This window comes from Chelonoidis abingdonii, chromosome 3, assembly GCF_003597395.2.
Source record: "Chelonoidis abingdonii isolate Lonesome George chromosome 3, CheloAbing_2.0, whole genome shotgun sequence".
In the NCBI taxonomy this organism is placed as follows: Eukaryota; Metazoa; Chordata; order Testudines; family Testudinidae; genus Chelonoidis; species Chelonoidis abingdonii.
In genome coordinates, this window is record NC_133771.1 from 106,301,686 (window position 1) to 106,315,392 (window position 13,707).

At 38.4% G+C, this 13,707-nt stretch overlaps 1 protein-coding gene across 10 annotated transcripts in view; it reads left to right on the top strand.

The window, feature by feature from the left end:
• EYA4 (EYA transcriptional coactivator and phosphatase 4) overlaps window positions 1–8,798 on the top strand; it is a 244,302-nt gene extending 235,504 nt beyond the window's left edge. For 6 of the 10 annotated variants that reach the window (XM_032780514.2, XM_032780519.2, XM_032780522.2 and 3 more), the window contains 3 exons: window positions 488–609; window positions 3,696–3,796; window positions 5,440–8,798. In XM_032780514.2, coding sequence (XP_032636405.1) covers window positions 488–609; window positions 3,696–3,796; window positions 5,440–5,520 — 304 coding nt within the window. In that variant the 3' untranslated portion in view covers window positions 5,521–8,798. Of the gene's footprint in view, window positions 1–487; window positions 610–3,554; window positions 3,656–3,695; window positions 3,797–5,439 lie in introns of all 10 variants that reach the window. The other 4 variants (XM_032780517.2, XM_032780521.2, XM_032780526.2 and 1 more) reach the window with 1 other exon arrangement.
• Window positions 8,799–13,707: the final 4,909 nt, after the last annotated feature.

Sequence of the window (13,707 nt, forward strand, 5' to 3'; positions counted from 1 at the left end):
GTTCAGTTCTGAGGCCACTATTAATTTATAATATGTATTTCTCTATTGTCTCAGTCCTTCCCTTTAAGGCAGTAATGACAAGTCATTTTTCCCCTCCTAACTCTTTTTCATCTGATTGTTCATTAGTCACCAGTAATTGCTAATTTGAGAATGCTGTTTTGGCAACATTTTTGAAAGCAACTAGTGATTTGGGGTGTCTTTTTTTGAGCATTTATTTTGACACATCTTAAAGGGAACCAGTTTTCACAGCACTGCAAGCCTATGCACTTGCCCGAAACAGAAAAACCTTCCAACGAAGGATAAGATTTTTAATAAAACGGTTCTTGAGGCTGGTTAAGTGATAGTAATGCATTTGGATTGACTGTTAATGTCAGGAAATCCTGAATGCCATCCTCAGCGGCCAATTTTATTTAGCAAAATATTAACTGTATAACTTTTTGAATGATGTACCATTATTCAGATTCAACAACTATTTCTCTCCCTTTAGGAGTAACTGTGTAAATGTTTTGGTAACAACCACCCAACTTATCCCAGCACTTGCAAAAGTCCTGTTGTATAGTTTAGGAGGTGCTTTTCCTATTGAAAATATTTACAGTGCAACCAAAATAGGTAAGAAAATTACTCTTTAGTCCTCAAAGACTGAATTTGCTTTATCATATGAAAATATTTTTTTTCTCAGTGGTTTGAGCATTGGCCTACTAAACCCAGGGTTGTGAGTTCAATCCTTGAGGGGGCCATTTAGGGGTTGGGGGCAAAAATCTGTCTGGGGATTGGGCCTGTTTTGAGCAGAGGGTTAGACTAGATGACCTCCTGAGATCCCTTCCAACCTGATATTCTAGTTATGGATGGATTCAAAACCACTTCTCTGATAGTATGAATATGTAGGTAGAAAATAAATTATGCATTGCTTCAGTTTTTAAGATGAAAAATTTAAACATCTATGTTAGCTATGAGTACCTCTAATCCTAGTACTTGTCACATTTATATATAGAATATGTACCATCTAAATATATAACTCTGTCAGAGGGTGACCCTGGCACTTATACTGGGAGCAGGGCAAATGTTCCTGATCAGTATGCTCCAATTAAGCGGGCATCTGGGTATAGAGCAGAAAAGAGAGCCAGTGAGGGAGAGACTGGTGAATCAGAGCAGCCTGTGTGGGAATCAGGAACAGGTGAGAGCTACCAGGGACCATGGGACTGTGGAACGTTCCTAGAAAGAAGCAGAAGATGGTTCCTGGGGGCGGGGAAGGCTGAAGGCAAGAAAAGCGCCTAGAGGGGTTTGTTGGCTGACTTCCCCAAGCTTGGGTCAAAGGGTAGGATGAGCCTGAGGGACACGGCCAGGGGTGAAGACAGGGGAGCAATGGAGGGGCTTGCCTGCTGACATCTCTAGTGCTGGAGGGCTGGATGCAGGGGAACTGAGAGAGGGCCAGAGGAGAGACTTTCTCAGGGGATTCCCATTGTGAAGAGCAGGATTATACTTCAAGTGGAAGGGCTGTGGGACCTGGTACAAGGACCAGGGATGACTAGGAGTCCAGGCAAAGTTGAAGAAGCCAGGACGTTATGTGTTTCATCAAACAACAAGATGTCTTGAGTTTTCATGACTCCTTGCATTTGGGTGAGAAATGGACTACGTGTTCAGGACTTCTGTTTTGGACCATTTGCACAAGGTTTAATAATAAACCAGCCCCAAGGAAGATATTTATTATAGCAAGAGAACCTGAAGAGGAGTTACTGAGGACTTTGGAAGGGGAAACTGAGGCAGGCATGCCTGTCATGCCATGGCTTGCCACAAGAGGGCACTCCACGAGGATGGTCCCTCTTACATTCTCCCTGCTGAATTTCATCTTTTATATGTTAGATGTATGTTATATAATTCCAGTGCCTTCTATGAACCAGCATTTTTACAAATTCAGCCATCTCATCAGCATTATATGAGAGGCTCAGCTAATTTGTATTATAAACTAAGATCTTCATTTCATACACAGCAATTTCAGGCATCCAATACCCTTCAGGTCTGTTAAGTAACTTATAAATAACTTCTTGTAATGTACTGTGACAAATTATACTCTTGAAAATGGCAATCTACAAAATAAAAATTAGGCTTGGATTTTCAAAGGTACCTCTAAGACTTCTTTGAGAATGCAAACTCTAATGCATGCAGAGTGATTATAGAATATGGGGAGTGAAGGTTTCAAACTGATGAAAGGTTGTATTAAGAATTCTTAAATGATTGTGACATTTAGGTCACAGGACAACCCACATTTCTATTGAAAATCTAAGGAGAATTCCCTTTAAAATATAATATAGCCTCACTTTTGACTCCTGGTGGTTTCGGAAGAACTTGCATCTGAACATTGGAAATCATAGATCAAATCCAATTATGAATCAGGGGAAATCACCATTCTGGTGACCTTTAAACAGCTAATAATTTGGAAGAGTTCATATCTGACCCATTCATCCATTCCAAATTTTAACGAAGATAGAATTTAACAATCAATCAATCAATCAGACTTCATTGGCAAAGGGTCCTGAATATATTTTGTTTTAAGAGTACCATTTTTTAAATGTGCCTTTCAGCAACACAAAGAAAAACTGATATTTTGATAACTTAATTAGCTACATCATTCCATAATGAGGGAATGTATGAAATCATTTAAAACTTTCTCAAAGAATTAAGTATATCAAATAGCCTAAATTCCATTAAACTGCCAATTTGATAGATATCATATTTATAGCAAGCTGCACATTTTAGACTAGTGTGCAAATTGCACTCAGACTACAGCAAGCAGTGGTATTCAGAGTAGCACCATTTGCCACAGGAAAGTAGAATTCTTGCCTGGCATGCAGGGGAATTGTGCCCACTACTACAGCCCTTCTGGGGATGCAATGAACACGACTCCTGTCTCCCCACATCCTTTCAGGTGGGTTGTGCTGCCGGGATTGTACAAAAAGAGTGTTCCTGCACTCTGAGCATAGTATCTGTACTTCGAGCTGGCCCTTAAACTCACTACAATCTGGTCCTCATTCAGCAGTTCCAAAACACAATATTTTCCTAATTATAAGCCTCCTTTCTTGTCATTGGCTGAGCACACTTAATCCATAGTCTTGCAAAATGGCACCTGAGGCAGAAAGTTGCCCCTGAAACATTTCATTCTTCTCCCTAGCTTTGAGTGCCCATCATCCCATAATGACAGCTCTTCCCCCTGCAGTAAATGCATTTTAAATGAAACTGCTACTGTCCTCAGGGGAAAAACTTAAAATAATCTGCAAGTATTGAAATTCAATTTTATGTTTTTACAATAGCAGTAATACCAGCCTTCTATTACAGCCAAAATCTCTACCTAAAGTTAGGAATGAGATCTAATATCAGATAAATCTGCTTAGTCTGACCAAAGGAATTCAACTGCTTTTTGGCTGGTTGCATTTGTGAAACAAGCCAAAAGCTGGGAGCTTTGAAAAAATGCACACTTTTTAATAGGATTCACTTAATCCTTTGTAAAGCTTCAAGATAACTCACATGATGGCTTGAATAAGTAGTGCATTGTTTTTCAGGCAAAGAAAGCTGTTTTGAGCGTATAGTGTCCAGATTTGGCACTAACATAACTTATGTTGTGATTGGAGATGGACGAGATGAGGAGCATGCAGCTAACCAGGTAACTTCACTCTGAACTCTTTATCTCATTTATCTTCCAGGAAAAGAAAGTTGCTTTGAACGAATAATGCAAAGGTTTGGCAGAAAAGTAGTATATGTTGTTATTGGGGATGGTGTAGAAGAAGAACAGGCAGCAAAAAAGGTAACCTGTCTCATGAAATGTTGGTGTGATACATAGATACTAATGCAAGCCTTTCTGTTTCATTTCTGCTAGTGTTGCACAATGGCAGATTGGCAAATAAGTTGAATATTCAGAGGCATCAAGAGCATGATAAGGCCAACACTTACATTAAAATAAACCATTTGGATTCTAGCATTTCCTTTATGACAATCTGGGTAAGAAATGTACCCCCCCAAAATTAAATGAATGTTAACGGGGAAAAAAAGCAAATGAAACCTAAGATATAAACAGAAGTAATAAAGCAAGAGGGGTTTTGGTTAAAACAACATGTGGAAATTAGAGCCAGAGCTATTGAAGAGAATGCAGAAAACCAGCAAAAATATTGTGCCAAAGTTCTTCTATCATGAAGAAAAAAAAACGCCTTTAGAATATACTAGGAGAAATATGATTGATTTTAAAACATAGTTTGTTTCAAGAAACACTTCTGCAAAAGGAGGACACACAAATGTACGAATAGTTTCTTCAAAGAAAAAAATGTTCATTTTCTGCACAGTTTCTCAAAGTCAAAATTTGTAAGTGTGACAGATAAGTAAATAAATTGTCAATATTTGAAAACAGAACAAGTTGGAAATCTTTCAGAAGACAAATGCATTCCACTGTAACTCCCAGTAATGTAGAAAAGCTGAACTCTGAATGTTGTGCTCTTTGCCTCCTGAGTTATGACCACACATACCAAGAATTAGTACTAAGAATAGCAAAACTTAAATCTTTCTAGTATTTTGATAGGTCCTATGTGTTGTTTTGACATTTGCGCTGTAGTGGAAACAAAATCAAAATGCTCATTCCAAATGGTTGCTTATAGACGTGCAGTACTGGTGATGGGTCTGTGCTGAACACAGGTGGTTGGTTTTGGCAGTTTCCAGTTGGCATGCTTCTCTCTAACTGTAGCTGTACTTGCATGAATAGATATGGTTTTCAGAGGAATAGATGAACACAGCAGTTTACAAATAGATCTGAACTGAGCAAAATAAAGGTTTTTACCTAGTTCCAGGGAAGTAGTCAGCTAGAGGAGTGTCCAGCAGCAGCCTTCGAAGAGTGATCTGGCATGCGCAGATCTGCAGTTCACTATACTGCATCTACCAGCAGACACTGATGTTTCCTGCAGCATCAGTCATCTTTATTTAAACCAGTGTTTCGAAAGTTTCTCTCCAGAAGAGTTTTCCCCCACCTGGACCAAAAAAAAGATACTTGTCTGTGTTGCAAAATGTTATATAGGAGCCTTTCCTTAATGACTGTCCTATAACCCTTTAAATGGAAATTGAACCTTTTTTAATGGTAATAAATGAGTATAAATTAATAAAATTTCATAGTAGTAAATGAGCAAGCTCCCCTGGCCAAATGAAGGGAGTTGCATTCAGCGAGTGTTGGGCTATTTTCAATGTGAATAGTGAAACAGACTATCTGATTATTTCCTCCTAGTTCTAAGAATTAAGCTCAGATCTATTTTGGTCTGATTTTTGTCAGTATTTTACTAACAAACATCAGGCCACAAACATAACATTACAAATATATTGTTGTGAGCTTAACTGTATTTATTTGCTGCGTGCCTTCTGCTGTAGACAAGGTGTTCATTTTTCCTCACTTTTTCCCTCTAACAAATGCAGCACAACATGCCTTTCTGGAGGATATCAAGTCATTCAGACCTCTTGGCTCTACATCAAGCACTGGAACTAGAGTATTTGTAACTGTGTTCTATAGTTGGCAATTCTTTTTTATATTTCAAGTACACTGAATTTTTATGTGTGATTCGATGCCTCTGGCTTAACACATATGAATTGTCTTAAGAAGGGAAGAAATATTTGGAATGAAAATTCCACAATGAAGAATTCAGATTGCTGAATGGAGTTAAAATGTTAGTGCTACATAAGGAAGCTCTATGGTCTTATATATGCAACATTTTTAATGAATAAAAACTATGGAGGTTACTGATACACACCAAATGAGCCCTAACGGAGCGAACAAAGGACTTATAATGGCAAAGCACCAACATGCATTTTCTGACCGACAAGGTGGTGGTCAACAACATTCCTCAATATGGGGTATACTCAGCACTGAGGTTTGAACCAGACTTTAGCCTACCTAACCCAGAAAATCTGAATTGGAATGCACTCAGACTGTATAATGACAATCCTGTCTAGACCTGTAATTTGTGTAAATTATTGATGAAAATAATTTACTGTGACTTTATTAGCAGTTGATTTTTGGAAGTGGATGCAATTTTTCTTCTTTTTTTTTTGGAGGGGGATGGGGAAGGGTTATATAATATTGTCTCTTTTATAAGTTTGGCAAACAGAATGTGCATAATGATGTGTTGTGCCTTAAAGACAAGACGTGTTTGTGTGTTACAGTGTAATTTTGGTTAAAAACTATGTAGATAAACAAAAAAAAAAGTTGTGACATTTTTTGACATGACCAAATTTCAAATTCAAGTAATCAAAGAGCAGGGCTGCATCAAAAGCATTTTAAGTAAGTATTTGTTTCAGTAAGAAAAAATAAAGGAAAGTTTGTGGTTTTTATTTGGTTTCTGAATAGTTCCACTGAGGCAAGTTAGAGGCTTTTGGGAGGCTGAAATGATATTGGGGACCGTTACCTTCAAAGCTAAAGCAATTGTTTAACATCTTAAACATCCTTTCTTCATTCTCACATGAGAAAACTAAGAGCCATATTCATTAATTACTTACAGGCTACAGAATAACCTGCATAGGGAGCATCTGCCATTTACACAAAACCAAATTAAGTCTCTTCCATTTCCCTCTTTCCCTGGTTAGGAACGGCATGGGGGATCGTATTCCACCGTGTAGTCGTACCACCCCACATCTGATTTCCGTGTCATTAAGTAACTGGAAGTGTTAATGACTTTAGTTTATTGTGGAGGATGGAAATTGCTCTTCCTTGATACTGTATGTGGCGGCACATGTGCGCTCACTTGTTCTGATTGTGTAGAGAATTTGTCATGATAGGATGTGAAATGCAGATGCCAGGGACACCTGTGTAAGGACAGTACTCAATAATGATATACAGTCCTCCTGTTCTTTACTGTGAAACCAACCTATTTCTATTCAGGAGTTGCTTATAGGGAAATTACTTGTTGCTTATTTAAACTACATTGACCATGTCAAAGTCAGGTCTTTGGGTGAAATTCTGGCCCTCTTGAAGTCAATGGCAAAACTCTTCTATAACCAAATAAAAAGGAAATCCTTTGCCTCCACTGGAATTTTGTATGCAAGTCATTCAGACAACAGGCTTGTAAGCTACTGCCACAAGTTTTAAATGTGCAGCCATCACACTAGTCTTGCCACATATTAAACTATATACCTCCACTTACAGAAGAAATGTGTGTGTGGGGATTCCTTTTTCCCCTCTCTTGAAAGAGTCCTGTGGCTGGGAATTATTTACAGGTACTTTATTCTTACAGTATGGTACCTGATCAAATTTGGCCTAAAAATAAAATTTGATGGAAGCTTAAAATTTTAATCTCTTTACATTTTTTTATTGCAGTGGAAATTTTAAATGAAGCAATTTTAAATATACTGAAGGACATTAGTCTTCAAAATCATTTTAATATTTGCCTTTAAAAGGAACATAGCCACTATAGTAACATAGTCCACAGCCTTCCATCTATTTAAAAAAAAATCACAATGTCATGGGAGTTACATATGTGAACGTATGGAAGGGCATGGCTCAGATATAAAATTTTGGTATGTTTTTGTACAGCATCTAGCCCAGTGAAGCCATTATAATATTGAGACCTCTATGCATTAGCTTCATACCATTAATAATAATACGTAATTCACAAAACCTTACAACACCTCACCACTTAAGTGTTTAGCCCTAAGCCCTTTACACACTATACCAAAGCTCTTTCCAGAATTCCAGATGCACAGATATACTCTACTTAAGGAAAAAGTAACACATGGTATCTTTAAGTAGAGTCTTATAGCATATTCTTACTTCAATAAGGCTGCCTGCACGACAACTACAGGCATGAATAACCAAGGCAGATATTTTACTCAAATTGGACAGTTCCAAATCGATATGGTTGGACCTAAAGTAAGCTTTGGTCATTTGGACTTTGAGTGCATTTTAATTCAATGTATATAATACGATAGTAACTGACTCCCTTCAACCCCTACCCCCAAAATGAATACAATGTTATGTTTGCAAATATTGTGTGCAATTAAAATATAGACTATTGTGCCTTTTGCAGTTACTGTAGCAATCTAAAGTGAGTACAGTACTTGAACATTAGGCACTTTTAATACTGCACTTGCAAGATATAAATACAGTGCAATTTCAATCAGAATAAGCAATATCTTAAATGTGATAAGGGGTAAGTTAGTACAGTTCAATATAAAAAAAGTAAAGTGAAATCTGGAAGCAAAGCTCTGTCTTAGAAACATTTCTTGACTGTGCACAAAGATATAGGTGATGGCTGACTCCCAGAATTGGATTTTATTAGTATCCAGTATAAGCAGCAATATATGCACCAAAAACAGGTGCAAAAACATGTTCCAGTCTAAGCATTGACACACGAGATCTGCCCATATCAAAATCCTGGATCCAAAGACACCCGAACATTGGGGGGAGGTGGGGTTTGAAAACCAAATCCCAAATTTAAGTGTGTGTTGATTTGGCTCTTGCCAGGAAGACTACATTTTAGTGGGGAACTTGGATCCAGCTCCATGGTTTTAGTTCAGGAGCCAGCTCTACCTTATACCAAGCACATGCTTTAAATGAATATGACAGTTTAGTATCTCTAAAGAGGAACCTTTTAAGTGACATGAGCCAAAATTGCGTTAGACTCCCAGCAATAGCAGCATTTTGGAAATTTAACTGAAGCCAAGTGTCTCTGTCGTGTATTAGCAAGTTCTAGTTTATTGGGGCCTACCTAATTTAAGATAATGTAAATTAATATTAAAAGCTTGTAAAATATATGTACATCTTTACTACTTCTCAATAAATACATTTGGAACTGTTGTCATTTTCTGCACTATACTGCCCTGCAAGATTTCTGGTTTTTGTGTTTGAAACCCTCATTACACAGAAGTCTCTTCTAAGGTCAGGGTCTCAATCACTACAGCATATCTGTTTTCTTAATATGAATTCCTGATTCATTTATTTATTACCTGTAACATTTTTGTACTTGTGTTTTTTCTACGTGCAAATGCATCAAAACTTGGCTTATATTACATAGAAGACAGTTTGAGCTACTGAAGAATTAAGAGGTAATCTAGTCAACAGTCCAGCCCTCATGTGAGTTCCCATTATGGCAGGATCTTTGTTGCTATTGCTTCGTGGCCCGCTGTAGCTCAGAAGTAGTGAGCCTGAGCTGGAGGAGGGAGTCCCTCTGCAGCAGTTTCCCATCATTTAATGTATAGACTGTCATTGGTACTTAACCGCTCACTCATGCTCCTGCATGAAGCAAGGGAACAGCAAGGACAGAGGTTTTCTAATGGGAAATGGGCTCAGGGATATAATTTATTAAGGACTGACCATGACATAAGGCCCTGATTCTGCAGAGAATTAAGCATATACATAACTTTATGCAGGTGGACCAGTCCCATTGACTTCAAAGTCATGAACGTGCTTAAGTTTTTGCAAGCCTCCTTATAAACCGGTCTTCTCTTTGGTGTCTAGAAGTGATAAGGGCCAGATCCTCAGCACCCCACTTGAAGATCTGGCCCTTGGTAAACAACAGTAAGGGGTCGGGGCGGAATAATTAACAGAAGGTGCACATCCTTCTATCCTATAAAAAACCCGAAAGTGTGCTAATCAAAAGACTAAAAATTGCTTGTATTAGTTTGTGCTGGGTTAAGGATGTGGCAGGGGACAGAATATTTGTCTTCCTCCACCTCCTCCTGCACAAGTCAACAGGTGGTAAATGGCACTAGACCTCTACAGATTATACAAGCACCACGCTGCCACAGCACTTTCTGTCCATTATTTTTAATAGTGAAGCAGCACACGTAGGTAAGTGGATTTAGCAAGGGTTGTTATGAAGAGCTCCAGCCTATGCACAAAGCACGTCACCAAGCAAAAGCCTTCTAAAAAGTTCTCATCCTTTGAAGTATACTAAAATACATACTTTTAGTTGCTTGTTGGAGACCTATGGATGTAATTCACAATGTGGGTAGGATGGACAGTAAACTAACATAAGCCTAGTCTACACTAGTAAATTGAACCATTACTGACAGTCTTCAGAAACTAGCCCCCCAGAGCTCATTTATGGCTTAGCATAAATCAGAGAAAACCATTTTAGTACCATTTCAGAAAACCCAAAAGAGCCAACCTGCTCCTATTCACTAGTCCTTAATGGAGATTAAGAACATAAGAGCCACCATACTGGGTCCAACCAACGGTTCATCTAGCCCAGTATCCTATATTCCAACAGTGGCCAATGCCAGTTGCCCCAGAGGGAATGAACAGAACAGGCAATCATCAAGTGATCCATTCTCTGTCACCCATTCCCTGCTTCTGGCAAACAAAGGCTAGGGACACCAATCCTTCCCCTGCTGGCTAATAGCCATTGATGGACCTATCCTCCATGAATTTATCTACTTCTTTTTTGAATCCTGTTACAGTCCTGGCCTTCACAACATCCTCTGCCAAGGAGTTCCATAGGTTTACTGTGCATTGTGTGAAAAAAATATTTCCTTTTGTTTGTCTTAAACCTGCTGCCTATTCATTTCATTTGATAACCCCTAGTTGTTGTGTTATGAGAAGGAGTAAACAACACTTCCTTATTCTCTTTCTCCATACTTATCATGATTTTATAGACCTCTATCATATTCCCCCGCACCCCATTGTCTCTTTTCCAAGCTGAAAAGTCCCAGTCTTATTAATCTCGCCTCATATGGCAGCCATTCCATACCCTGTTGCTCTTTTCTGAACTTTTTCCAATTCCAATATATCTTTTTTGAGATGGGGTGACCACATCTGCATGCAGTATTCAAGATGTGGGCGTACTATGGATTTATATAGAGGCAATATGATATTTTCTGTCTTATTATCTATCCCGTTCTTAATGATTCCCAACATTCTGAGCGTATGTTTCAGAGAACTGTTCACAGTGACATCAGGATCTCTTTCTTGAGTGGTGTCAGCTAATTTAAACCCCATCATTTTATATGTACAGTTGGGATTATGTTTTCCAGTGTGCATTATTTTGCATTTATTGACATTGAATTTCATCTCTCATTTTGTTGCCCAATCACTTAGTTTTGTGAGATCTTTTTGTAGTTCTTCACAGTCTGCCTGGGACTTAACTAGAGTAGTTTTGTATCATCTGCAAATTTTGCCACCTCACTGTTTACCCCTTTTTCCAGAGCATTTATGAATAGTCCTAGTACAGATGCCTGGGGAACACCACTATTTACCTCTCTCCATTCTGAAAACTGACCATTTTTTGCTACACTTTGTTTCCTATCTTTTAACCAGTTACCAATCCATAAGAGGACCTTCCTTCTTATCCCATAACAGCTTACTTTTTGCAAGAGCCTGTGATGAAAGATCTTGTCAAAGGTTTTCTGAAAATCTAAATGCATGGGATCCACTAGATCCCCCTTGTCCACATGCTTGTTGACCTCCTCAAAAAACTGTAATAGATTGGTGAGACAATATTCCTTTACAAAAACCATGTTGACTCTTCTGCAACAAATTACGTTCATGTGTGGCTGAGAATTTTGTTCTTTGCTATAGTTTCAACCAGTTTGCCCGGTACTGAAGTCAGGCTTACTGGCCTGTAATTGCCCCTGGAGCCCTTTTTAAAAACTAGCATCACATTTGCTATCCTCCAGTCATTTGGTACAGACGCTGATTTGAATGATAGGTTCTAAACTATAGTTAGTAATCCTATAATTTCACATTTGAGTTTCTTCAGAACTCTTGGGTGAATACCATCTGGTCTTGGTGACTTATTACAGTTTAGTTTATCAATTTGTTCCAAAACCACCTCTAATGACACCTCAATCTTGGACAGTTCCTCAGATTTGCCACCTAAAAAGAATGGCTCAGGTTTGGGAATCTCCCTCACATCCTCAACCGTGAAGACCAATGCAAAGACTTCATTTAGTTTCTCCACAATGGACTTACTGTCCTTGAGTGCTCCTGTAGCATCCTGATTGTCTCAAAGTCCCCAGTGGTTGGTTAGCAGGCTTCTTGCGTCTGATGTACTTTAAAAAAAAAATTGCTATTACTTTTTGAGTCTTTGGCTAGCTGTTCTTCAAACTTGTTTTTGGCTTTCCTCATTATGTTTTTACACTTCATTTGGCAGAGTTTATGCTCCTTTCTATTTTCCTCACAAGGATTTAATTTCCACTTTTTAAAGGATGCCTTTTTACCTCTCACTGCTTCCCTTACTTTGTTATTTAGCTACAGTGGCACTTTTGGGATTTTCTTACTATGTTTTTTAATTTAGGGTATACATTTAAGTTGAGCCTCTATTATGGTGTCTTTAAAAAGTTTCCATGCAGTTTGCTATTTCACTTTTGGTGCGGTACCTCTTAATTTCTGTTTAACTAACCTCATTTTTATGTAGTTCCCCTTTCTGAAATTAAATGCTACAGTGTTGGGCCACTGTGGTGTTTTCCCCCACCACAGGGATGTTAAATTTAATTATATTATGGTGTCAGTATTACCAAGTGATCCAGTGAAATTCGCCTCTTGGACTGATCATGTGCTCCGCTTAGGACTAAAACAAGAATTGCCTCTCCTCCTGTGGGCTCCAGGACTTGCTGCCCAAGAAGCAGTCATTTAAGGTGTCAAGAAACTTTATCTCTGCATCCTGTTCTGAGTGGACATGTACCCAGTCAATATGGGATAGTTGAAATCCCCTGTTATTGAGTTTTTTTATTTTAATAGCCTCTCTAATTTCCCTGAGCATTTCACAGTCCTGGTCAGGTAGTTGGTAATATATCCCTACTACTATATTCTTATTATTAGAGCATGGAATTACTATCCATAGAGATTCTATGGTACAGTTTGGTTCATTTAAGATTTTTACTCCAGTTCATTCTACACTTTGTTTCACATAATGTCACTTCCCCACTAGCATGATCTATCCTGCCAATATATTTTGTACCCTGGTATTACTGTGTCCCATTGATTATCCTCATTCCACCAAGTTTCTGTAATGCCTATTATATCAATATCCTCATTTAATATGAGGCACTCTGGTTGGTTCACCCATTTTATTTAGACTTCTAGCATTGGTGTATAAGCACTTCAAAAACTTGTCACTTTTTAGCAGTCTCCTATTACATTAATGTAATAGAATGAGACTGTTTTCATTTAATTGTTTCTCATCAGATCCTACCTGTATTTTATCATCTTCTATTCTCTCCTCCTTACTAAGACATAGAGAATCTCCATTAGTAGATCCTCCTCCAAGGGATGTCTCTGTCTGAACCACGTGCTCCTCCGCACCTATTAGCTTTCCCCAAAAACCAGCGGAAACATCATGCACTACAAAAGTGTTTTGTTTGGTCTACAGCCTAGCACGCTATTTTCAAGAGCAGTCCTGGTAGACCCATTACAGAAAACTGGATCTGTCTCCCAGTATATATATCTGCATATGCATCTGAGCCACAATCCTCAAACATAGTCTGTGGATATAAGACAGATATCTGCAGATTTGCAGGGCTCTAAGTATAGAAAGGGCTTCAGTGGGCCTTAAGAACAAATTCATGCTGTGAACCTCTTAGCTTCTATCACAAGCTGCTAACAAAAAATGCCCCAGTCTCACTAGGTATGATGCAAGCAGGAATGCCTGCTGCTTCCCATTCAAAGAAAATCTAACTGTAAATTACCAACAGAATCATATTACTTGCTACTTCCAGCAATTGCTACTGCATTATAGACCCACATCTGCAATA